Genomic DNA, 25,351 nt, shown 5'->3' with positions numbered 1-25,351 from the left:
TACTGCAAATAGATGCGATTTTTTTGCTGGCGAGCACGCCGCACTGTACTCCCGTCGTCTGCGCGAGTGCATAGTCTTCTAGGAAGTTCCGTCCGATACAAGATTCATGCGCATTTTGATGCGCGCGGCGATTTTACTCAGGTCAGATGGACGTTTTGCTGCGACGATAAACGCGGCTAGGTGCAGATTTTTTAGCGACTCATCGGCCTCTGTCACGCGATTTTTTGGAGCGCATCCGTTATGCGATCCGCAAATCGCGCGAAAAAACGCCCGTGTGACTGAGGCCTGAGGTGCACACTGTAGGTCAGCGTGCACCCGAGATCCTCCTCCCCTGACGCCTCCTCCTTGGTTCCACGAGAGCAGAAGAAAGAAGGCGTCCGGACGCACACACTGACATCACAGTGTGCAACTCTGATCAGCGCTGAGCAGCAGTAAGTATGTGGGTCTCTGGAGGGCGCTATTACTCCTGGGACTGATATAGGGGATACTATTAGTAATAGTGTCCCCTATATTGGCCCCAGTAGTAATAGCATTACTACTAGGGGCTGCTGTGGGGGTCCCTATTTCTACTGAGGCCACTGTGGGGGTCACTATTTCTACTGAAGCCACTGTGAGGGTCATTATTTCTACTGAAGCCACTGTGAGGGTCACTATTAGTACTGGGCCCGCTGTGGGGGGGTCACTATTACTACTGAAGCCGCTTTGGGGGTCACTATTACTACTGGGGCTACTGTGGGGGTCATTATTGCTACTGGGGCTACTGTAGGAGTCACTATTACTGCTGAAACCACTGTGGGGGTCACTATTATTGCTGAAACCACTGTGGTGGTCACTACTACGGAGACCACTATGGGGGTCACTATTACTATGGAGACCACTGTGGGGAACACTATTACTGCTGGAGCCACTGTGGGGGTAACTATTATTGCTGAGGCTGCTGTGGGGGTCACTATAACTACTGGGGCCACTGTGGGGGTCACTATTGCTGCTGTGGTATGTTTACATGTGGTAGAAATGCTGCAGAATATCCTCCGCGGAAATTTCCATGGCGAATTCCGCATAATTTCCGCATCCAAAAGCAGTCAAAATCTGAACCCTGTCTATTTTGAAACAGCCTTGTCCTTTTTATAACAACAGAGGTAAAATCATACGTCGGGATAAGCCCCCCCTCCCCCTGACGTGTTGGCACTTTGCGATAAATAAGTGGGTTTTGGGTTGCAGTTTGGGTACTCGGTCTCTAAAAGGTTTGCCATCACTGGCCTATGCCCTCAGATGGCGCCACTGTCCATATTTCCCAGGTGCATTTCTAAAATTTAAAAAGGCCCATTGCGTCATTTTATTATGTCTATGAGGTAAATTATCACCAGGATATGGAAAACAACCACAACACTATCTGGAACAATGTGGGTTGATGCCTTAAATCCTTTACTGTGGTTTAATAAAACAGTACTTACTCCTCTTTTTATAACATTTGGGCATCATATCTACAATTTAGATCCTTTCTGGCATTAGAAAATTGGATAAAGGGCCTGTCCAGGACTTTTACTATTGATGACTTATCCTATTGGTCGCTCAGGATACCTACCAATCAGCTTACCACCAGGTCCTCTGTCAGTGCGGACAGTGCTGAAAGCAGGTAGTGCTGTCAAAATTGCAGTGGTCTGGGTTGGTACTACAGGCACATCTCCCGCGGAATTCTATGGGAATGCGAGCTAGGAAATGACGTGGGAAAAGCAGGGGTTTACAAAAGAAAAATCTGTACTGCGCATGTCTGATGGCAAGCTGTGCGGACCATCCGCAATACAGAAAAGAAGAAAAAACAGGTACACACGGATGTCGGCTGGGCACAGAGTATTCTGCTGCTGGCTCCCGCAGGCGGAGTGCAGTCGACCTTCAATGGGTTAGTTCAAATAAGCATATTTTGTGTTCAAAAGGATTTTATTTACTTTCGTAAATAAAGAGAGAAGTTACAGTCTAAATCATGGGCGTAGCTAAAGGCTTGCAGCGTCTGAGGGGCAAGACCTCAGCCGAGGAGACGAGACAGAGGGGTAGAGAAATACCTTGTCACGGGGGTCTACCATCTCCTCCCTAATGGTAGCTCAAGACCCGACCCATTTACTGCTGGGAGAGCTCACGAAATGGAAACCGTGGTTACCTGAAGTCCTGTTTGTCACTTGTGACGCCAACGTTCTGTCTTCTGCGACAAATTTTTCAGATGGAATAAAGTAGTCCACGCACACAGAGTGTCTTTTCTGAACGAGAACCGGGAACATTCAGTTCTGTCCGTTTACTGAAATGATGATAACAGATAACAATAAAACAGTTCTTACAGAAGTGAAGCAGGGAGGTTTCACGGGGTATTTGTACATCCACAGCCATAGTTATCTGGAGGAGCTCACTCTCCTGGTAACTCTCTCTCTCTCCTGTCAATCACTCGCTGTCTTTCTTGCTCTCTGTACGTTTCTCTATTTCTCCAGACACACACGGTTCTTCCTGGGTCTGGGCTCAAGCATGCTTGGTAGCTAGTCACTGTAGGGAGTATCTGAAGGAAGGATAGGCCCAAGTGGGAACAGCAGACCACCTTTTGGCCTCCTACATGTCTCCCTAACTCTCTGTCTCTCTCACTTCTCCCAACTGAGGCCGCCTGCACACGGGCGGAAATCCCGCGGCAGGATTATCCGCGGGATTTCCGCCACTGAAAGCCTGCATAGGAGTGCATTACAATAAGCACTCCAATGCAGACGGACGCGGTTTGGCCGCGCGAAATGTCGCGCGGCAAACAAACCGTGGCATGTCCTATTTCTGTGCGGGGCTCACAGAGCCTCGCACAGAAACGTCACTCACCCGGCCGCCCGCTCCGGTCTGCGCATGTGCTGGCTGCCCGGCAGCCGGCACATGAAAGAGCCGGGGCTGCCAGGCACGGGTGAGTACGCACTCCTCCCTGCAGGAGCTGGGGTCGGGTCCCGCGGCGAGAATTCTCGCCGCCGGATCTGACCCGCCCATCTGCAGGCGGCCTGACTGTGCGTCTGTCTCACTATAACATTACCACTCTTTTATACGACGCAGGACAAAACAATACATTTTCCAGACATGACTAGACATTCATGTCTGCAGACATCCAATACACATAAATTTGATGCATTCCATATACAAGACAATGCACAAGACAAACATAAAACATATATTCTGAGGTGCTGGAGGGGACCCCAAGCTCTGGGCCACTACAGGCTCACGGGCCCGGGTGCAAACGTTTATCTTGGGGCCACCCAACTTCTCTTAACCCCTTAATTGAAGTATATGATATTGAATTAAACAGTGTTCATTAACAGAAGAACATTTACAGTCATATATAATGTTTTTTTCTAAACTAAATAACCCCAATTTTGATAACCTCTCTGGGTATTGTAGTCCGCCCATTCCATTTATTACTTTAGTTGCCCGCCTTTGTACCCGCTTAAGCTCTGATATGTCCTTCTTGAGTGGGCAGTGCTGGCCAACCAGAGCAGCAAGCAATGTCTACTAGACCTTTCACAGGCAATGGAATACGCCCTGTGGAATATTCAGCACCAGAATTAAATCTGCACTGCTTATGTGCGGTTTTTGATGCAGAACGGAAAATAGAATTCTGTCGGCAATTCCGCATCAACATCCGCAGTCAGCCTTGTGGATTTTAGTGCAGAATTCCGGGATGGCATATGCTGCCACACTGTTGCTGAATATTCCGTCCCTTGTAAAAGGTCCCTTAAAGTACCAATGTGCTGCGTCCATCAGGTAGTTAGAGAAATGGCGCAGTCATCTTAGTATGTCCGGGAGGTCACTTTAAGGAAGGGTTAGGGCTCATTCAAGCGAACGTATTTGAACTGCGTATTTCAGGCGTGATATACGTGTATATACTACACGGTACATCGCAGCAATTCAAGTACATTGATTTTCGCATGTCCCACTCACACTAGCGATTTTTCATTGCGTATAATAGGCGTGTAAAAAAGAACGCAGCATGTTCTATTTTACCATGTAATACGTACGATAGAGCAATATTGTTCTCTATGGGTGTGTATAAAAGGCTGTACATACACAATTACGTTGCGTATGTGCGGCGTTCATATGTACCTTCACTAAGCGATGATGTCGGAGTTTTAAGAAAAAAAATGAAATCAGGAAGACAGCATGCGTGATATATGCGGTCATACGCAGTGCAAAATCGCTGTCATATGAGCGATACACCAGCTCACACAGCAGTGAAACGCTGCGTAATACAGCGTTTTACACATATGTTTGTGTGAATGACCTCTAAGCATGTAGTGGATTCCGCAACAAATACACAATGTGCGACTCTGACGTCAGGGGATATTCCTCATACAGTGCAATGTAAGTAAATGGCATTTAGGAAATCCTAAACTCCCAGGGCTAAAACACGGCCGTAAAATATACCAAAATGAAACCGCTGATTTCAGAATAGAGAAAAGAACAGGACAGGACCTATCTTCCTGCTTTTTCTTTGTTATCCGTGCGAATAGCGCAAAATTTGACTGGAAACGCTGCAGATTTTCAGCGTGATTGTCATCCATTGCAATTAGTGAAATCTGAATGGCGGCATAATATCCACAGGAAGAGTTCTTCTCTGTCACAGCAGCCCTGTGTGAACACACCTTTAGTTCCCAAGGCTTCAGGCCCAATTGGCAGCAATGTGGTGCTCAGGTGATATAAATCTGGAGCAGACAGACGCAGCCCATTCTGAGAATCCACTGAAATCCTCCTTGTAGGTTGTTTCTTGTATAGAAAACCCCTTCTTGTTTGTAATGGCAGAAGCAAAAGCCGGCAGTTCTGTGTTGTCAGAGGATCCCGATCCGGAGGATTTCACCTGTCCTGTCTGTCAGGAAATATTTCAGACGCCAGTCAGGACACATAACTGTCAGCACGTGTAAGTAAATCCCCTCCGCGTCACACTGCTCTAGGTGGTCTGCGTGCTCCCATATTGTCCCTAGCCTTTAATGCTTATGGCTCATTTAGGCCAGGATCATATGAGTGGGTCAGCGGAAAATAATTGCGAATGATCGTGGATGCGTGTGGTTTTCCGTGCACATGTACGCGTATGCACAAAGATCTCTCTCCCCTCCAGTAAGCGTTCCAGCTTTTCGATCTATCCTCCTATCTAGTTGCGTGCCTTTACACCGCTCATGCGCAATGTTAATTGCATATGGTCTGTGGATCGCTCACAACCATAGACATTTCTTGAGGCCGACCGTGCTGAATCCACGTTAAAATATAGCATGCTGTTGTTTTTCTTCTGCTCGCAGAATGTGTAATTCATACCTGCAAGTGTCAAGGAAAATTCAAAAATACATGCCTTTAAATGCCTGCGTTTTACTGCGGATCTTCCGTGTGGACGGCGATCGCAGAAATTCAAATTCATATCCGTTCATGTGCGCCCGGCTTTACACTGGTGTATTTTCTGTTTGTATTCTGTCTGTCTGTAATGGGTAGACTACAGACGGCCATTGATTGATACATTGGTGTGTTCAGATGTGCTTTACACAATGCAGCATGTCCTATCAGTCCTTAGAACTGGGCTAAATTGTCAGAATCTATGGGATTGCCTAAACACGCAGCAGCATTGGAAAAAATAGTGACATCACGTTAAAAGGCAGTGAATGTGAACTTTCACGAACCCACGTCGCGCTCGCCCGTGTGAAGTTTACTTTGGAGTGTTTTAAAATGCGTGAAATTATTCAGTGCATTTTGCAGAATAAGGGCTTATTCAGACGACCGTATATCGGCTGGGTATTCATGCCGGCCGATATACGGCGTCCCTATCTGCAGAGGGAGGAGGCGGGAAGAGCCGGGAGCAGTGCTCTGAGCTCCCGCCTCCTCTCCGGCATGAATACCCTGCCGATATACAGTCGTTTGAATAAGCCCTAAGGCTGTTTTTACGTGGCCAAAAAAATCGTAAGGCGGCGTACACATGAGCAATTTTCTTTTTCCCTGTCATCTTCTGTGGCTTTACAGTGATATATGACACACAGCCAGGCACAACAGCCTGGTTATTTCCCTCCCAAGCCTTGTTGATGTACAAATACACTGCGTTGCGGCAAGTGTATTTGCGAATACGTTCATCTGTCGAAGTCCTAAGACGCACGTAGACTTTAACGTTTTGATGCAGTTTTGGGTGTGAATTTTTTTTTTTTTTTTGGACTGCAGTTTCTAAATGCATTTTCAGTAGTTTCTATTCTGAAACTGCAGCATCAAAAATTGCATTAAAAATGTTAAAACGTTCATGGTTCTCAGGCTAGATTCACATGAACGTATATTGGCTGGGTTTTCACGCTGAGCCGATATACGTAGTCTCTCTCTGCAGGGGGGAGCCTGGAAGAGCCGGGAGCAGTGCTCTGAGCTCCCGCCCCCTCTCCGCCCCTCTGCACTATTTGCAATGAGGAGAGGTGGGACGGTGTGGAGCTAATTCCTGGAACTTAGCCCCACCCCTGTCCCGCCTATTTTCATTGCAAATAGTGCAGAGGGGCAGAGAGGGAGTGAAGAGGGGGCAGGAGCTCAGAGCACTGCCCCCGGCTCTTCCAGCCTCCTCCCGGCTCTTCCAGCCTCCTCCCTCTGCAGAGAGATGCCGTATATCGGCCGGCGTGAAAACCCAGCTGATATACGGTCGTCTGAATGCGCCCTCAATGTGGGTCAAGAACAATTTGTATAAATGCACCCTTGCTTGTCTTAAGATAATAGTAGCTGCAGGATTGAACAGTACAATGGCATGGGGGCTGCACATAACAGCACTTATATCAGATTTGGGCCACCTGCATACGTCTGGATTTGCATAGAGGAATCTAGAGCGGGCGTCCACCTCCGGATTCTGCAGCAGATGCCTACCACAGCATGCTATGGAAATGCTGTTTTTTGTTTTTTATTTTTTATTGCCCACAAACTGAAAACCCTTTTGCTTGTTTGTTTGTTCTGCTCATGGGAAGGGGGCGTGGAATCTCAGCTTGCTGTATTCTCAGGCAGATTCCGTGCGCACAGCTTCCATTGAAGTCAATGGAAGCCATCCAATCTGCGACCATTCCGCAATCATCATTGCGGTAAGGTCGTTGCATCAGCGCCTAACGACCAATTCGCACAGGAAAATCGCCCACGTGAATATACCCTTAAAGTCTGATATTTTATTTTTTTTACCTTTTTGGATTTGTTGGAAAGTTTATGAAATTTGTCCACAGCACTATGGCGTTGTACCTGTAATCCATCTACGTGCTGTCATGGAGAATACACATCACTTTATAATCACATACCAGTGAACTCCATGCTGAAGTACACCAGTATTCATAAATGTCAGTTAGCAAAACTGGTGCAGAGGAAAAAGGGGGCAACTATTTTTAGTTCTTAGTTTTGTTTTTTTTTGTTTCTGAAAAAACCTAATTATTCCTGAATCTTGTACCAAGTTCTCAGAAACTTCAACCTAACCCCGTCAACACGGCTCGCTTTTCCTATCACTTGGCTCTACTTGTTACTGTAACTCACGGCATGCCAAGTGTGATGTTTAGCAGAATGGGAAAAAATTGGAAAAATCAACTTTGGGTGGAGTTTCTTTAAAACCAAATCCAATTCTTTTCAGCTTTTGCAGAAAATGCTTGTTGTTGGCCATAAAAGCAAGTGGAGCACATTGTCCTCTCTGCCGTGCAGCCTTATGTAGATGGGAAAGATCCGCACCAACAAGAGCTGCTGGCATAGAAATGAAAATGAGGATCGTCTCCCAAAGTTGCACGTATTGTGGAAAAGGGGTAAGATGTTCTTTCTTAGGTCGGCATCACGCGGGCGAGATTTGTGCACTGCGGGATGCACAAATATGAACCGCATTCTTTTGAATGAGGTCGTATACATGAGCAATGTTTCCCTGCATGGCACCGCCATGCGGGAATCCAATCGTGGCATTCTCTATCATGCGGTGTGCTCTTGCATTGCAGCGCTCATGGCTTTCAATGGGGCCGGCGGCAGCATTACATCACGTTCTAAGTGCATGCGATGCGAGCTCTCCCACTGAGGACAATGGGAGAAACTCTGTTGTCAGCTGCGGCGGAGGATTGCTTCTTCCGCAAAGTTCACAGCATGTCAGCATAATCTTTAAGGGACTGTTAGGAGTTTAACCCCTGTTCATACGCCCTATTGGGATATAGGAACATCATGGTAGCCTTTCCTGCTGAGGACCCCCTCTGTGATCCAGAACACGCTGCCTCTCAGTAAGATCGGCTGCCATTCTGGTGGACCTTGTACCACCCTCAAAAACAGGACGGTTCATTCCCCCCACCCGAAGCAGCCAATGTGACTACCTGGCTGTGACTCCACCTAGCAAAACCAGATGGTTGTCAGGGGTGTGAAGAGTAGGACCTGGAATGGGTTGTGCATTTTGGCACAACCCCCTTTAATGTGGGTAAGAAGATGCACAACTCTTCTCCGTATGTCTTGTTCAGAGGAAGACGGTAAAAGTATTACAACTGGAGTCCATTCATATTCTCCATTCTGTGAATTTTTTTGAAAAGCCATGTTTATCAGAAGTTTCTAATATATAATTGAAATTTCTTTAATAGGTGAAATTGTCTCATATGCGACTCCACTACAAGTCCTGCAGGTGTTACCAGGAGGAATTTGGAATTGCACCCAAAGACTTAAAGTTGCAGAGTGACCCACATGCTACCAAGCAGTAAGATCAAAACAATGAAGAGACAAGTGCTGCTTTTTTTTTTTTTTTGAATATTCCAATCCAGGGTCATGATGCAAAATGTCAAATTTAAAGGGGTTGTCCTGTCGCAAACTATTGATGGCCAATCCTGAGGATAAGCCATCGATAATAGATGGACTAGGGTCTGAATTCCTGGGACCTCCACTGATCAGCTATCCCATTGAAGTGAATGTCCTGTTATACAAAGTCTGGCCACTGCAGTGAGAACGGAGCCGTCTGTTTCCTGCTGAAATCAGCTAGGTGCACAAGCACAGCTGCCCAAAGTACTGCTGATTGGCAGACCACTACTCATCTCCTATTGATGACCTATCCTGAGGATAAGCAATCAACTGTTTAGAACTGGACAACCCTCTTTAAGCAATTTTTTTGGCTCATGTGCATAGGCACAGAACTTGTATAATACTGCACTGAGGTGCAATGGCAGTGTAGTACACAACGGCACTGCTGTACTGTGTCTTCTATGTGATAATTCCTCCATGTACAGAGAACCTAATTGAGCTTAATTTTATTTTTTGTTGGATTGATACACAAACTTAATAAACACAACAAGTGTGTGTGGCCAAAAGGAAATGTATTATTTGTAGCGCATTTGATATTTCACTATTGGTTTCCAGCTAACATATGGTTTAAGGCAAAAAAAACCCCCACAAAAGCTAAAATGTGGCTTAATCTAGGTTTATGTCATGTCTGGGCCTTATGTACAGTGTATATGGCAGAAGATATTTCCTCATATAGTTCCTTAGCTGCCCATAGTCAAATATTAGCCAATGGACTGTCCTCTTCTGTATCTTGAATGGTAGTCAGTTGTTAGACATATACACTGCTTAGGCAGTCTTGCTGAATATAGTCTGAATTTGACTTGCATGTGTGGTAGTTATTGGCGGGTTGTGTGTTTTTTGGTTTTAGCAGAATTTTTTAAAGTCCTATTCCTTTTTTAATATTACAGACCATGCCTGGCCATTGGTGATGGTGGGAAGTGAAAACTTAAATAAAAACTTTAGCCGCTTTCCACTTTTTTCATTGTCAGATGAGATTAGTCTTACAATTCCTGAGCCCACGTTACTCACTGTTTAACCCTCCAGCAGTTTAGGACGAGCGGTTTGTTCTGTAGGAAAAGGACAGTATATGGTTTTGGACAATCGGAGTTCCTTCTATTTTAAATGTAGCTCTGATTCTTTCAGATCTACAGACATGCTTTTGGTGTCCTCTTCAATTCTTGGCCACCAAAAACATGTTGGTAGCCATTATAGAACCAGAGCTACAGCCGCTTGAAATGGGGTTGTGAATAATTAATTTACAGCCCTTGGTTCAATCATTGTGTGTGGAGGGGTGACAAGCCAGCAACATGCACGATCTGTGATTCTCTTGTATGGCTCTCTGTCCCAGTAGAATGGGGACATGAATTTGTGTTCATTTTATCAATCTGAGTATATTTGCTCTCTGGTTGTCACACATGGGATCTTCCCCAGAAAAGTAGAGAAGTGATGGCTTATATAATTACTCCTCTACACCATTTAACACCACAGATGCTGCAGTCATTGTTCTTGTTTTCTGTTTTTGCAAAAAGTGTTTAGACTATTTTTTTTCCTTCTCATTTTCATGTTTTCCCCCCTCGTTTTAAAAAAATCATAACCCTTATTTAACCATCGACGTAGATATCTGAGGGCTTGTTCTTTTTGCGGGATGAGTTGTATTTCCCCGGTCATCATCGCGACTCCCCTATTACACATGGAGGTTGCCCTCTGACCTTAGTAGGGACAGGAAGAGCCTTTAAAGCACCTCCCCCCTCCGTCATCTCCTCAGGGCCTTCCTGTCCCTACGGTGGCCATATGAAGAGCAAGCATCAGCAGATACTCACCGAGGCATATCGTGCTGAAGATCCCCTGGAGGGAAGAGGCCGGGTCTGCACACCGCTTCGGTCCCTGCATCCCTGGCCTGCACTGCCATGGAGCCGTAATTTGCCGCGCAGCTCAGTTCTCCATGGTAGGTCAGCATCCTGAGGCGCTCTCTGCAGATGGCGGCGCAACACTAAAGATTTCATTTGACGGGCCGGCACTGCGATGACGCACAAGCGATCACCTCACCCAGAACTACGAGGTGATGTTAGATGCACAACACTGAGTGGGGGGTGGGGGTGGGGGGTTACCTGGGAACCTGAAAGTGACGCCAAATTTTAAAATCTGCATCCACTGACAAGCTCTACTGCCACTAGAGGTTACCCTACGAGTCGGTGTAATAGCTCCAGCATGTCAGCATGCGACAGCTCAGCAGAACGCGAGGGAGAGGCAGACCTTCTGCAAACTGTGAGTGGCTATAGCAAAAAATGAATATGCAATGTCACTGCTGTTAATTTAAATGCATACTAGTTCCCTTTTTTTCCCCAATTCTTTGCATATGTTTTTCAGACTGTTTTTTTTTTTTTTTTTTTTTAAAAGAAGGTCTGAAAGGTAAAATGGACCCCAAAAAACAGGCCAAAAAATGCGCTATCTGCAGTAAAAGATTGGAAGATAGTTGCAAAAAATCATTATGTGAAGAATGCACAGGAAAAATTCTGACGAAAGAGCGTCCTTTAAGCCAGACATTAGGAGTATGATAGGGGGGGAATTACAAGCATCTCTCCCCCATACGCAGCCTGGTTCGTCAAGACCTTCTAAACGGTCGAGGCCAGCAGAGTCGCTGAGTTCCATCTTAGAAGAATCCCTGGAACTCCTGTCAGAAGGGGAATTGGAGGATCAATTGCCACAAGCTGAAGGTGAGAAAAAATACTATTTCTCTTTTGATGACGTGGAGCATCTCTTCAAGGTGGTGAGAGAGACTATGCAAATAGAAGAGGACCGGCCACCAAGAATCATCCAGGATGAAATGTTTGGGGGGCTTCAGTCCAGAAGGAAAACTATTTTGTTAATAAAACCCCCAAAGCAAGTCATCTCAGATGAATGGCAAGAACAAGAAAAAAGGCTTTCAGTCTCAAGAGTTCAAAAACAGACTGGTGTTCGCACCAGAAGATGTATGCATATATAGGGAAACCCTGAAAGGAGATATGCAAATGGCCAAAGTAGAAAAAAAAACCTGCTACCCTTTGAGGACGTATGACAACTCTCAGGCCCCATGGATAAGAAGGTGGATTGGTTGAGGGAAAATTCATGGGAAGCGACTTCCTTCACCATAGAAGCCAATATTGCGGTGACGTCCATGGTTCTGTGGCTAGACCGAATGGAGGCCTTAATTAAAGAGCGGTCACCCAGAGAGGAAATAGCAGGCTGCCTTTCCCTCCTAAAGATGGCTTTGGGATTCCTAGCAGATGCCTCCAGCGGAATCTGTGAAATACGGTGCAAAAACCGCAGTCTTGAGTAACACCGCAAGACGGGCACTAAGGCCGAAATCATGGTCGGCAGACATAACCTCAAAAAAACAAGCTCTGTGCAATACCCTTTCAAGGAGAGTACATGTTCGGCCCTGTCCTGGATAAAATCCTCGAAAAAGCGAATAATAAGAATAAGATTCTTCCAGATAGGTCATACAGTAGACGGCCCTTCTCAAGAAGGACACAGCAGCCACCTCCAGAAACCAAAGGGAAAACAGGGAAGTGGTCGTACCCCAAAGGAGGTCGGTGTAAGGCAATACAGCAAGCTTCTGACCGAATGGTGGTGGGGGGGGGGGGGGGGTAGACTATCATAGACCAGTGGTGGCGGGTAACGTCCAACCCCTGGGTATTACAAATAATTGAAAAGGGATATCAAATCGAATTTAACTCCCTGTCCCCCAAAAGATTCTTCTTAACCTCCCCAGGGTCCCCTCAAGAACAAATAATTTGATAAAGGGCATTCAGGAGCTAAAGGATCTTGGGGTCTACTTTGCAAATAGGTGATTAAATTCATCAGTACCAATTTAAGGCTCCCGTCCTTTGGTATATCTACTGCCCCTAGAGTAATCACAAAAGTCGTGGTAGAAATAATAGCCTACTTTAGGAGAAAACAGATCTTTATTTTCCCCTATTTGGATGATTTACTGTTGGTTTCAAAATCAGTGGAAACTGTGCGCACAGATTTGTCCATAGTCTTATGCACATTGAGTGGCATGGACAGAAGATCTATCTAGAAGTACTCCTAGACTCCCACACCCAGGAATAATGGCTCCCTCCTTTCAAGAGTAAGGATCTCATTCAGTCAGTATCGTCCCTATGCCAGGCAACGTGAGTTTCCATTAGGGACGCAATGAAACTTCTTTGCCTACTAACAGCCTGTATTTAAATAGTCCAATGGGCCCAAGCTCATACTCAACAGCTGCAATGCTTTATCCTTACCCACTGGGGCAAACGGCAAACCTGCGTAAATAAAAAAGCTGAGCCTATCCGTTAAAGTTAAACAATCCCTATGCTGGTGGACGTCCCAGAATAACCTCAGCAGTTATGACTGATGCAAGCAAGAGGGGGTGGGGAGCACAAGTATCTGAACTAACTTTTCAGGGAACCTGGGACTCCCGAATAGCCGCATGCTCGTCCAATTATAGAGAACTAAGGGTGACCTGGGAGACCCTTTGTGTAGCAGAACACCACCTCAGAGGAAGGCATGTCAAAATCCTGCCTGATAACATGATAGCCTTATCAATTGTTGGTCACCAGGGTGGAACATGACACCAGGATGGAGACCCGAGAGAGATGCCAAACATAGATCTCCCCATAATTCTCGCTTTCCTGCAAGCAGGCCTAGAAAAGGGTTTAAGCCCAAAAACCCGAAAAGTGCAAGTGGCAGTGTTGGGGTCCTGTCTGGATTTTCCCTTAAAGAATTACTGGGTTCGCTGGTTTCTAAAGGGGCCAACAGACTCTGGCCTTTTATTAGGGAAACTGTTCCAACCTGGGACCTAAATTTGGTCCTCAACAGTTTCTGTAAGCCACTCTTTGAACCCCTCTCCCAATGCCCCATAAAATTACTCATACTTAAGGTCTCACTCCTGGTTGCCATAACCTCTGCACGGAGAGTAGGAAAATTGCAGGCATTATCTTGCATTGAACCCATGTGATAGTGCAAGATGACCGGATCATCTTTAACCTATATTCCACCTTCTTTCCGAAGGTCCTCTCTAAATTTCAGAGAGCCGTCAATTACCCTACCCTCTTTCTGCCAGGACCCCCGTAATGGCAAAGAGAATTCCATAATTTGGACATCGGGAGGGCTGTTCTAGCATATCTAGAGGCTACCCAATGCTTCAGAAAACACCTTTGTCCAATTTCAGGGGCTGAGCAGAGGAAAGAGTCTAAAAGTACCATAGCAAGATGGATCAAGACAGCTATTCAGGAGGCATACAAAGGCTTGGGTCTCGATCCTCCGGAAAATATCAAAGCCCACTCTACAAGATCCCTTTCCTACTAGAGGGCAGAGACAGGCCTCTGCTGAGCAAATCTGTAAAGCAGCTACCTGGTCCAGTCTGCACACATTTATAAAGCACCATAGGGTTAATGTGCAGTTTAACAAAGGCCTGGCGAACGGACGGAAAGTCCTTCAGGCAGTAGTCCCACCCTAAGAATACTTATAATTTGGTATTGGTCCATTTGTAATGGGGCCATCGTGATGACAACCAGAGAAAGAATGGATTACTTACCCATAGTCCTCTTTCTGGAAGTCATCACGACTGCCCATAAGCCCCTCCCCTATAGAAGTAATGTTTTTTTTTTCTTCCTCAATTAAAATACAGAATAAAGGGACATTTTGGTCTGTATACATTGTACGCCATAATAATTTGAAAGTTACTGAGATGATGGTGGGGGAGGTGCTTTAAAGGCTCTTCCTGTCCCTACTGAGGTCAGAGGGCAACCTCCATATGTAATGGGGCTGTCGTGATAACTCCCGGAAAAAGGACTATCGGTAAGTAATCCATTCTTTTTCAATGGTACTATTTAATGAAATGGAAAATAAACAACATTTTTCCCTCTTTGGGTGTCATTTGCAACAAAAATGACATGATGGCTTTATTCTGTGGGTCAGTGTGATTACGACTATGCCAAATTATTATAATTTTTCAACTGCCATCTTCTGACAAACATAAATTTTTATTTTTCCGTCGACATAGTTGTGCAAGGGCTTTTTTTTTACGTTCACCATGTGGGGTAAATAATGCATTACTTTGATAGATCGGAGTTTCATGGATGCAGTGATGCCAAATATGTATTTTTGTTTATTTTCTTTTATTATAAATATAGCAAAAGCTTTTAAAACTGATTTACCTTTTTATTAAATATAAAAAAAAAAACAAAAAAAAAAAAACAAAAAAAACTTTTTTTTCTTCTTTTTAAGGTCCCCATAGGGGACAAAAACCTGCAATGCCATAGTATTACATTATACTACGATCTGACAGGCAATCTGCAATGGCAGCCCTGGGGCCCTAGCAACCACACAGCAACCTGCAATCTTATCACAAGGGGCAGTGCGGTACCCTTGAACATCGATTGGGCATTTAATGCCACTGTCAGAATTGACAGCATTTAAAGCGTTTACAGCTCCAAGAAGCGGCATGGCTTATTGAAGCTGTTGCAGGCGGGTGTCTTCTGTAAGAAACAGCTGGCACTCGAATTTTATGCACCGGACTAGATCAGTGTTTCCGCTCCATACATATCCTGAACCTGCAGGACGTCCATGTAGTGTTAAAGGGTTGAACATTGAAGAAAAATTAAATGCCAAAATAGCCAATTATACGTTCATCTCATTTAAACGAAACAGAAATAAAAAATAAAAAAATGGCCATATACCTCAACATGGTACCAATAACAACTACAAGTTATCCCACAAAAAAAAAAACTGCCCCCATACAGCTGTCAATGGAAAAATATAAATGCTCTGGCCTTGATGTGGTGCCATACAAAGTTGTGTTTTTTTTTTTTTGTTTTTTTTTTCCATTGCCCCAAACAAAGTTATTCAGTACAATATGTATCTAAAATTAATTCCTATAAAAGCTTGAACTTCTCCAACAAGAAACAAGGTGTCGTACAGCTAAGAGTGATAAAAACATAAGTTTTGACTGCCGGAACACAAGTGGGTACATTTTACTGGCTCATGAACGGGTTAAAAATGGACTTAAGGCAAATCAGTTTTGCGCCAAATATATTTACATGAAACACTCAAAACCTACAGTAAAAGAGGCAACGTTTTTGGGAGGGTTTTTACATTTTAACGTGACTGGGGGTGCATTAATGCTGTTTGACTGCATGAGAACCTGAAGCCAATGGCATATATACCCTTGAGCTCAGTCCATGTGGCTTTCCTGGGGCCCCTGGAGAGGAAGAGAATCCCTCCAGGTTGGTATCAGCGGTGCTAGCAAACATGGAAATTGAACGTGAACTTGTACATATAAGGAAGGTGGGGATGAGGGTCTTCATTAGATGGTGAACAAGGTGTTGGTGTAGTTCCTGTTTAATAACGTCTCTGTACATTTATGTATCATTTCCAGGTTTGATGCAGTGTATGAGTGCCCACTGTGCCCGCAAGGAAGCCTGAACAGAAAAGCCCTACTCGACCACTGTAACTTCACGCATCACTATGAAGTTGCAGAAGCGGTAAATTCTAAACAATTGTATTTTTTTATAAGTAAGCCATAGAATAAGTTTGCATTTGGAGACTTCTGTAGAGCTGAATGATCCTTTCAACGTTTCCCTACTTTTAATGTGAAAGTGTTTGGGGCAAGGTTGCATATACTTAGTGACATTGTGTCACAGCATATTCTTCAATCTTTTTAAAAAATGCATACATAGACTTTATGTAACATCTCTAAATCATATGTAACCTGGGGTGTCAACGTGGATTTAATCCATTCGTTTCCCCCCCCCCCCCTCTTTATTGCATAAAGTTTTTTTAAAATCAAGCCCAACATAGCGTGCCAATATAAGCCAGTATCTATACAGCTCCCAACTGTATGTTCGTTCATACTTAAATTGCTTTCCAGGACTAATGAGGATTGGAGTTTGAGAAGCACTGATGTACGGTACATTGTATAATGGATGAGTGGCTCACTAGCACTCGCTTCTATTGAATTTGGCAGAATTGCTACAAAATCAATTCAGCCTTTTTTTTTTTTCTTTTTTTTTTTACTGCACATCTAAAACCTCATTATTCCTCAGTTAAGCTGGACATGCACATGTGCTCAGTCATCATGCAGATCTCTTCCATCTCCCTACTAACAAACCTGTTTGGAATTTTGATAGGTAGAAATCTGACCTTTTCCATTCAGTTTCCACCAATGTGAGACTTCTATGGGGACAGCTTGACTGGCCTCTGGCATTATATTGTTAACTGACCCCATAAGAATAGTAGAGATGACTCTTTAGTGCAGCGGTCCCCAACTCCAGTCCTCAAGGACCACCAACAGGTCATGTTTTCAGGATATCCTATAGTAAGAACACCTGTGGCAATGTCTGAGGCACCAACAATAATTACATCACCTGTGCAATACTGAGGAAATCCTGAAAACATGACCTGTTGGCGGTCCCTGAGGACTGGAGTTGGGGAACACTGGCTTAGTAGATTGAACCCCATTCTATAGTTTCTGTACAGAACATGCCTTTCTTGAGTGTAACAATATTTGGGTGGTCCAGTTTATCGTATTACGCTCAAGGTGGATCCAGAGGAAGGCAAAAAAAATAAACCCAATGAGGTAGAAGCAAATTTTTCCCACTCAAGGCTTCAGTCACACCAGCGCATAAACGGTGTGTTTTTAGGGCCAACTGATACACGTTTCCAATGCAGTCGTTCACACAAGTGAATATACGGCGTGTGAAACTGCGATACACGCTGCTGCATGTATGACGGGGCAAAAGATAGTTTTGGAACGATCTTTTGCCCAATATATGGCAGCAGCTGGAAAAAAAGGGAGGGGGAGGCATTTTAGCAGTGTCCTGCGAAAAGCTTACAGGTGCCTGTATATAGGCATTGGAAGGCATCCTGAGGATTTTGGCAGAGCGACTGTTTTCCTGGGTGCGGTAGAATTATTTTTTTTAACTAAAAACATTCCTCACCCATTTACACGACCGGGAGCAAACACTGGCCGTGAGCGCGGAAAAAACGTCTGGTGATACAATTTTACAGTGCGGCCGAGAAAATGTTAAAAACTCATACGGCCGTGCAAAAGGGCCCGACGGGAAAAAAAATTCCTTCCTGACTCCAATCTGGCAATCAGAATAATTACAGAATCAACAAGCCTTTTGGAGTTAGTAAATCATTATAATGTAATCAATTCTTGACAAATGGCTTCTTCTGTTTTGTTTCATTGGTGTGATGTAACCTGTATCCCATGTGCGACTACTTCTATAGGTGTGCCCTATATGCTCTACTCTGCCCTGTGGGGATACCATTCATACAACTGGGAATATTGTCGCACACCTTAATGCCAGGCACCAGTTTAATTATGAAGAGTTTATGGTAAGAAATGTGCGCTAAATGAACTTAGTTTACATAAATCACCTGGAAGTTATTGGCACCTGCAGGAATATTTAGGCTTTCCAGCAGGTATATTGATTTATAGCCTAGAACTTTGCAGCAACCAATTACCACACAAGGGCTTGTATTAGAACACCCCGTAAATGCAATATCAAAGGGCAGTTTTATGGGGGTTTTAATACACCCCACTTCCTTACAGCATAAATCTGCAGTGATTCTAGACTGGAAAAGCTGCGGTTCTTCAAATCGGTAAACAAGAGGCTAGTCTGAATGTAGCCTAAGGCCGCTCGCACACATGCATTCAGAAAACACTGCTTAAAATTGTAGCCTTTTTACCAAGATTTGAGCTTCTTTGAACGCATTTTACAGTGCTTTTTAATGCACCCCATCATTGTGATGGGTGATGACATGCGTTAAAAAGTACAAAAATAAGACTGCGCTCGAAAATCAAAGCGTTAGAAACGCTGCATTCCAACGTCGGTCTGGGAGTGTTGTACCATGATTAGTGTGGCACTTGGGACACTGTGCTAATCACAGCAGAAAGTGGCTGGTGTGAGTGGCCTGAGGCTGGTTTCACACAGACAATTGTGATGTCTTTGTTTTCGCTATTTATTTATTTATTTTTGAACATCAGCGCTGCTTTATCTCACAAAAACATCCCTGCCACTTGCGTCTTTCTCGCTTTTTTTTTCTGCGTGATTTTTTTTTTTTTATGGGTTTTTTTTCTCGTGTGAAAGACAATCGGACTTTCTAATGCTACAAACGCATTGCAAGAAAATCACAAGTTCGTGTGTTGAGATGCGATAAAACGAAGGCTCCATAGGGAAACGTGGGCGACTTAAGATATAAAATATTGCAAATCACAGAAAGATAGAGAATGCCGTGTTTTTTTTTTTTTTGTTTTTTTTTTCTCTCTCAACATCGCATGAGTGAAAACATTGCAAATGTGAAGGAAACCTTTGAAAATGATTAGTTTAATAATTCTGCATTTTCACACGCTCTCGCATTGCGCAATTTTCTCGCCCATGTGAAACAGGCCTAGCTCACTGTGGTACCTCATATAATAAATACTACTGAATGATGCTAAACTATAAGGGTGCCCACCCACTGGCGTTTGCGATTTTCGTGCGTGAAAAACGCAGCGTTTTCGGCGCGTTTTTGCCGCGTTTTCCGTGCGTTTTTTGCGGCGTTTTCGCGCCTTTTCCATTAATTTCCATTGACATTCATGGGTGCATTAGGAGAAAAATAAGGACACATATGCAACTGACAGTTCCTATGTTAAAAATCGCAATGCACCGCAAAAAAAAACGCCAGTGGACAGGAGTACATTCAATTCTAATTGCTCTTGAGAAAAAATGCAAAGAAAAAAAAAATCGGCAGTGGGTGGGCGCCCTAAAACAGAAGCTAAAAATGTACCCCTTTCCCTGATATTACCAGCTCTGCCAACTGGCCACGAGTTTCCTGGACCGTACACAAAATGACTGACTTATTTCCAGGGTGTTAAAACCAAAAAAAATATAAAATTATTTATATTACCAATTGAATAGGTTGTTAGAACTGTAGTCATTTTAAGAAGTCAAAATAAATTCCGGTGAGCTCTGATTACTACTCTAGGGAGGGGGGGGGGAGTGTGACATTGGTAAAGGCCCATATACACAACGATTCTCGCTCAAAATTCCCTCAAAGCCATCTTTTGAGCGATAACTCTAAACGCACAGACACTGCAGTTTTCGTGCACAATTTGTTCCTTGCTCAATTCTAGTGATCAGTGGTGCAGGCTGTTATCACAGTCAGCAGCACTGATAAGATTCTTTCAGCTCATGTCCTGCTGGTAGTTCACAGCGAGATGTGATCTGTAAGTGAGGAGAACAATGCAGCTGTTTGATTATGCAGAACAGCTGTATTGTTCACCGAGTGATAGCGGCGTTCTGCTCTGCCTGCATAACTCTTTAGTAGCTCATTAGCTCCAATAGACTGCAAAGATGAGTGATTTTTGAGCAATCATATTTCAGTGTAAATGGGGTTTTACTCTGATCAATCCCCATTTGCGCAAGCCGCGGTAAGAATTTTGTGCACGAGTCGATTTGTTTCAGCTTGCGTAAAAAAAAAAACTTGCCAATTGTCTGGTGTAAACAGGCAATCCTTTGTCTTTCGAGGAGCAGCCAATTACTCTGCAGGGAGTGGCGCGCTTCAGAGACTGCTAAACTGAACAATTGCTCTGTGTAAAAGCAGTCATTTGTATGCTAACAACTTGCTGGAGTATTTTGAACGACTGTTCAGATAGTGTAAAGCCCCCTTCAGTCGCTGGGGGGGGAGAGAGATGTGAGCGCTCCTGGCCTACATAAAGTTTTCTTTACTACTTCTAAACCCTGGTCAGTCTACATTTTAGTGTTGATCTGTATGTGTAAATGACGCTTTACTTGGAAGCTAAACCTGTAATTTATTGCTTACCTACAGAATGTCCACCTTGACGAAGAAGCGCAGTTCCAAGCAGCAATTGAGAAATCCTATGACTCTTTCTACTGATGGTGTAATTACTGATCCTATCAATCTTTTACAAAAGTCAAATATGTATCGTTCTCCTTGTCTAATAAAATATTTTAACCCTTTGCAATCAAATTTTAGATTCAGGGTTTCCTAGGGGGCTTACTCTTTCGGCCATTATACAATGGCGCCATCTGCTGCCTAGAGCCAGTACTGCGGTACATGACATGCTGGAGAGGCCCCCCGACAACAGAGCAGCCAGTAATATACAGTAAGAATACCCTGTCAGATTTCTTCCGACATCGGAGCTGTACAGTCTTCAATCAGAATGCCTTCAGACGTCAGGCAGTGGACTGGAAAGGGTTAAAGGGGTGGTCTCACGAAACCAAGTGGGGTTATACACTTCCGTATGGCCATATTAATGCACTTTGTAATGTACATTGTGCATTAAATATGAGCCATACAGAAGTTATTCACTTACCTGCTCCGTTGCTAGCGTCCTCGTCTCCATGGTTCCGTCTAAATTCGCTGGCAGCTTGCTTTTTTAGACGCGCTCGCGCAGTCCGGTCTTCTCCTTTCAGCACGAGCCGCTTCAGTGTGCTCCCCGCTACAGCTCTTCTGCGCATGCGCAGAAGAGCTGTCACTGCTCGGGAGCGCGCTGGAGCGGCCATTCTGTACCATCCTCTGTTAGAGGAAGGGGCAGAGCCGCCCAGCTGTCCGGAGAAGCCGCCCAGCTGTCCAGCTGTCCTGCCGTCCAGGTAAGTGATGGGCCGGGGGCCTGCCGCTGCGATGGGGGGGGGGCTGTCGTCGCTGTCGCTGCGATGGGGGAGGGCGCTGTCGCTGCGATGGGGGAGGGCGCTGTCGCTGCGATGGGGGAGGGCGCTGTCGCTGCGATGGGGGAGGGCGCTGTCGCTGCGATGGGGGAGGGCGCTGTCGCTGCGATGGGGGAGGGCGCTGTCGCTAGGCCGGGGGAACTAGCGCTGGGCCAGGGGGGTAAGTGATGGGTCGGGGGTGATGTTCACTGACAGGTGAAGGCCCCGGAGCCTAGCGCCGGGCTCCGGAACCTAGCGCCGGGCTCCGGAACCTAGCGCCGGGCTCCGGAACCTAGCGCCGGGCTCCGGAACCTAGCGCCGGTCGGCGGCTGCGGGCTAGCGCCGGTTGGTGGCTGCGGGGCGTCCGGTCGCCATGGAGACACAGCTGGCAGAGTCTCGGGAGCGCGCGCGACGGGGAAAGAGCCGGCGGCCATCTTGGGGAAACTTTTATAAGTTGCTGAAACGCTGGAACGGTAAGTACGAACCAGCTAGAAATGTCATTTACAGGGGGGCTTAGTAATGTGTGCTTAATGGGGGGGGACTGGGCAAAAAAAAAAAAAAATTCACTGCTTCCTCGAGACATCTCCTTTAAGTCTCATTTCCACTTTTTTTTTTAATGTATTTCCTGGGCTGAGTTCAATTTGAGAATTTTTCTATTGTGCAAAGATTGTACACAGACAACTAAACTTTCAGTAAGTGTCATACAGTAAAGCACTAGATATGGAAGTGTTTACTGTACCTCCAGACCAGGCTTCTTAAAGTGATCTACACTCACTGCATCTGCTGGGGGGTTTCTGCAGAAATCAATCTACAACAAATTGTATGGATTTCAATCCTTCATCTGACTGTGTGAACATCTGCACTCTGGGTCAGATTATGCTGCAGGTTTACACCGCAGGGTGTGGATGGGACTTCTAAAACCATCCCCATGCTAGTACTGTACAGGCTGCAGATTTCCCACAGCTAATTCCCATATAGAATCTGCAGCAATTCTGACCTGTGTGAATATGCCTTAAGGGTCAATTAATATTCACAAAGTATACTTGCTTCCCACTGGGCCTGATACTGTGATAAGGCAAAAAAAAGTATCCTCCAACTATTTGTCTTGCACTTGCATCTGAATTCCTGTCCAGCAGATGCATTTTCAAAGACCTGTTACAGCATCTTGTCAGATTTTTTTAAGATAATTTTTTTTTTTGTAGTCAGTCCTATGGTTTCCTTAGAAATTCTAGCAAATACTCGCAGTCTGCACAGGTGCCTTTCACATTTGGTTTAAAAGCATAGTCCGTGACTGCAGGATCATGAATAACTAGCTGCCTGGTGAGTTTGCAAGCTGAATCCCCCAATGATTCCAGGAGTAGGGGGTCTGGTTAGGTCCCCAAATTAATGGAGTGGAGGTTTCACAAGTACATAGCAGCTCCAGTCATTTCACTGAGTGCCAGAGTGCTTAAGCTTTACAATTAGAGATGAGCGAGTGTACTCAGATAAGCACTACTCGCTCGAGTAATTGGCTTTATCCAAGTATCGCTGTGCTCGGGGCTAAAGATTCGGGTGCCGGCACGGAGCGGGGAGCTGCAGGGGAGAGCGGGGAGGAACGGAGGTAAGATCTTTCTCTCCCTCTCTCCCGCCCGCTCTCCCCTGCTCCCCGCTGCGACTCACCTGTCAGCCGCAGCGGCACCCGAATCTTCAGCCCCGAGCACAGCGATACTCGGATAAAGCCAATTACTCGAGCGAGTAGTGCTTATCCGAGTACGCTCGCTCATCTATTTACAATCCTCAGTACACTTATTGGAATGAATGGACCTGTGCTGTTGTGAACTCTATTCATTGAGTGATTGACCAGACACCTGGTCTCAGTATCGGTGGGGTTGCAGCAGTTGGACCCCACCAATGGTTAGTTATCTCCTATCCCGTGTATAAGGATTAACTTGCTCCAAGTGGGAAAACCTCTTAACTTACAACTGAAGTTTTTCAGGTTCCACATCAGCTCTCTTTGGGAATGCTTGTATTGAGTATTTAACCCTCTAGTGCAAGGCCTTGCTTTAACAATGTTCTTTATGAGCCTAAGCATTGTTGCGTTTGGGCAAGTATGCTTTCTCTCGATGAACTCATGGGTTAGGAAACCAAGATGTAGTCCAAGCAAGAGAGAAATGTTTAAGTCCCCCATGGTGTTCATTCACACCTGCGGGAGTTTAAGTATAAGAACGGTCTATAAAATATACATATACTGTAAATCCACTTACACACCAGTGGTTTTTAAGAGTGTTAAACACCCAATAAACATGCTGTATTGCGCTTCCATTTAGTTTCAAGGGGCTTCTCAGATGCAGTTTAGGGAAGGGTTTCAAATGCACATTAAAATATTATTTTCTTGCGGTTAGCGTGTTTTTAATGCACCACTTAACACATTGCAATGAAGGGGGCGTAATAATCTGTGTAGAGTGGTCTAAGGCTCTATACCGCAGCATCCTGCAGTACAATACTCCCATTTATTTCAATGGAGCCTCACAGGCCTGTGCTCAAACATGGCATTTCTTGAGAGCTGGCCTTTTTCGGTGTGGATTTTTTTTCAGTGCACCTCATCACAATGATTTGGGTGCATAAAGCACTGTCAATGCTATACCATGCATTCAAAAACTCTGCTTGAACTGATGGTAAAATGCCATGGTTTCAAGCAGCGTTCATCTGAACGCATGTAAGTGGGAGAGAAAGAGGCTGCTTCACTGGAGACGATGGAGCATTATCAGTTTATTTCTAGCGTGTGAGTGCTTGTCATTCTTATTCTGGATTGAGGCGGAGAACTTGGGTAACAGAAACAGAAATGATTAAGTATTTGTAAGATATCACCAATTTATTACAGGCAGTCATGAGAGAGAAGGAAACTCCCCTTACTGCACCTGACAGGTACCTACCTGGGCCTATAAAATCAGCCATCAAGACTTTAAAAGACAGGACATTGAAAACCTTTGGACTAAAGCTGTATTCTTTCAAAGCACCAGTGCTTATCTGGCTACAAATCTTTGACTGCCTCAGCACCACAATCCTCTTGTATGGCAGTAAAGTCTGGGCCCCACACACTCCTAGACTGGTCATGGTGGGATTCTATCCTAAGGCTATGGTCACACCTAGTGGAAAATTTGCCCCATTACTACAGATTCTGGTGTGGATCCACAGCCGATTTAGCCCTGTCAATAGGAGTGAAAGCTGCAGCAAATCTGCGGAAATGATGCCGCTGCTCCAAATCCATCAGAGTGCCTCAAGCAGCATCGGTAGGGTAAGCTAGGCCGACTGCCTCTACAACTTACCCTTAAGAGGATACCCACCTATGAAGAAAGCAGTTCAGGTTCCTATCATTACAAAGCCTTGCTACCGCAAAGGTGCCAAAACACACTGGAAGAATTCAGAAATCAAGAAAAACAAAAAGGGCCAAGAGAAATATCAGTGACTGGAGGGGCAACATAAGAACATACCCAAGCCAACCGTATACCAGGGTCTACAGCGGGAGTAGAAACTGGACCCCAGACTGTAGAGACCAACAGATCCTAAGCCAATAAATTGAGGGCCCACATCCTTGTCATGGAGTAATGGTGGCATAGAGACATACAAGTACAGGGATATGAGCAAGAAACCATGCTGCAATGCCCCAGCTACACTAAAGAGGAGACACACTCCTGGAAGACTTACAGTTAGAGGTGGAGCCTATAGAAAATACAGGATGCAAGAAATACAAAGGCCAAAAAGTGCGCTATTCCTCATATACACAACAGCTTATTGTGAAAAGTCAGAAAGTTTAATCCTGCTTTGTCACCATGGATCAGAACTACCCAATCACCAACTAGTTTCTCATAGAAAGTTTGTTAAATGTCGCCAAAATGAAAACATTTTCTTTGAAGTGGGGG

General features: G+C 44.9%; 1 protein-coding gene across 1 annotated transcript; it reads left to right on the top strand.

The window, feature by feature from the left end:
• The first annotated feature begins 4,799 nt into the window (after window positions 1-4,799).
• On the top strand, window positions 4,800-20,682 carry RNF138 (ring finger protein 138). The gene is made up of 6 exons (XM_066578855.1): window positions 4,800-4,921; window positions 7,613-7,778; window positions 8,583-8,695; window positions 16,175-16,280; window positions 18,031-18,138; window positions 20,614-20,682. The coding sequence occupies exons 1-6, from the start codon at window positions 4,800-4,802 to the stop codon at window positions 20,680-20,682; spliced, it is 684 nt and encodes a 227-aa protein (XP_066434952.1).
• The last annotated feature ends 4,669 nt before the right edge of the window (window positions 20,683-25,351 follow it).

Source organism: Eleutherodactylus coqui, chromosome 9, assembly GCF_035609145.1.
Source record: "Eleutherodactylus coqui strain aEleCoq1 chromosome 9, aEleCoq1.hap1, whole genome shotgun sequence".
Lineage (NCBI taxonomy): Eukaryota > Metazoa > Chordata > Amphibia > Anura > Eleutherodactylidae > Eleutherodactylus > Eleutherodactylus coqui.
Note: the sequence above shows the minus strand (reverse complement) of the source record. Positions and strands in the feature narration are given on the sequence as shown.

Excerpts from the sequence above, each read along its gene's own strand:
- RNF138 (XM_066578855.1), top strand. The coding sequence starts at position 4,800 with ATGGCAGAAGCAAAAGCCGGCAGTTCTGTGTTGTCAGAGGATCCCGAT. Across the intron at positions 4,922-7,612 it reads ACACATAACTGTCAGCACGT|CTTTTGCAGAAAATGCTTGT; the intron begins GTAAGTAAATCC and ends AATTCTTTTCAG. Across the intron at positions 7,779-8,582 it reads GCACGTATTGTGGAAAAGGG|GTGAAATTGTCTCATATGCG; the intron begins GTAAGATGTTCT and ends TTTCTTTAATAG.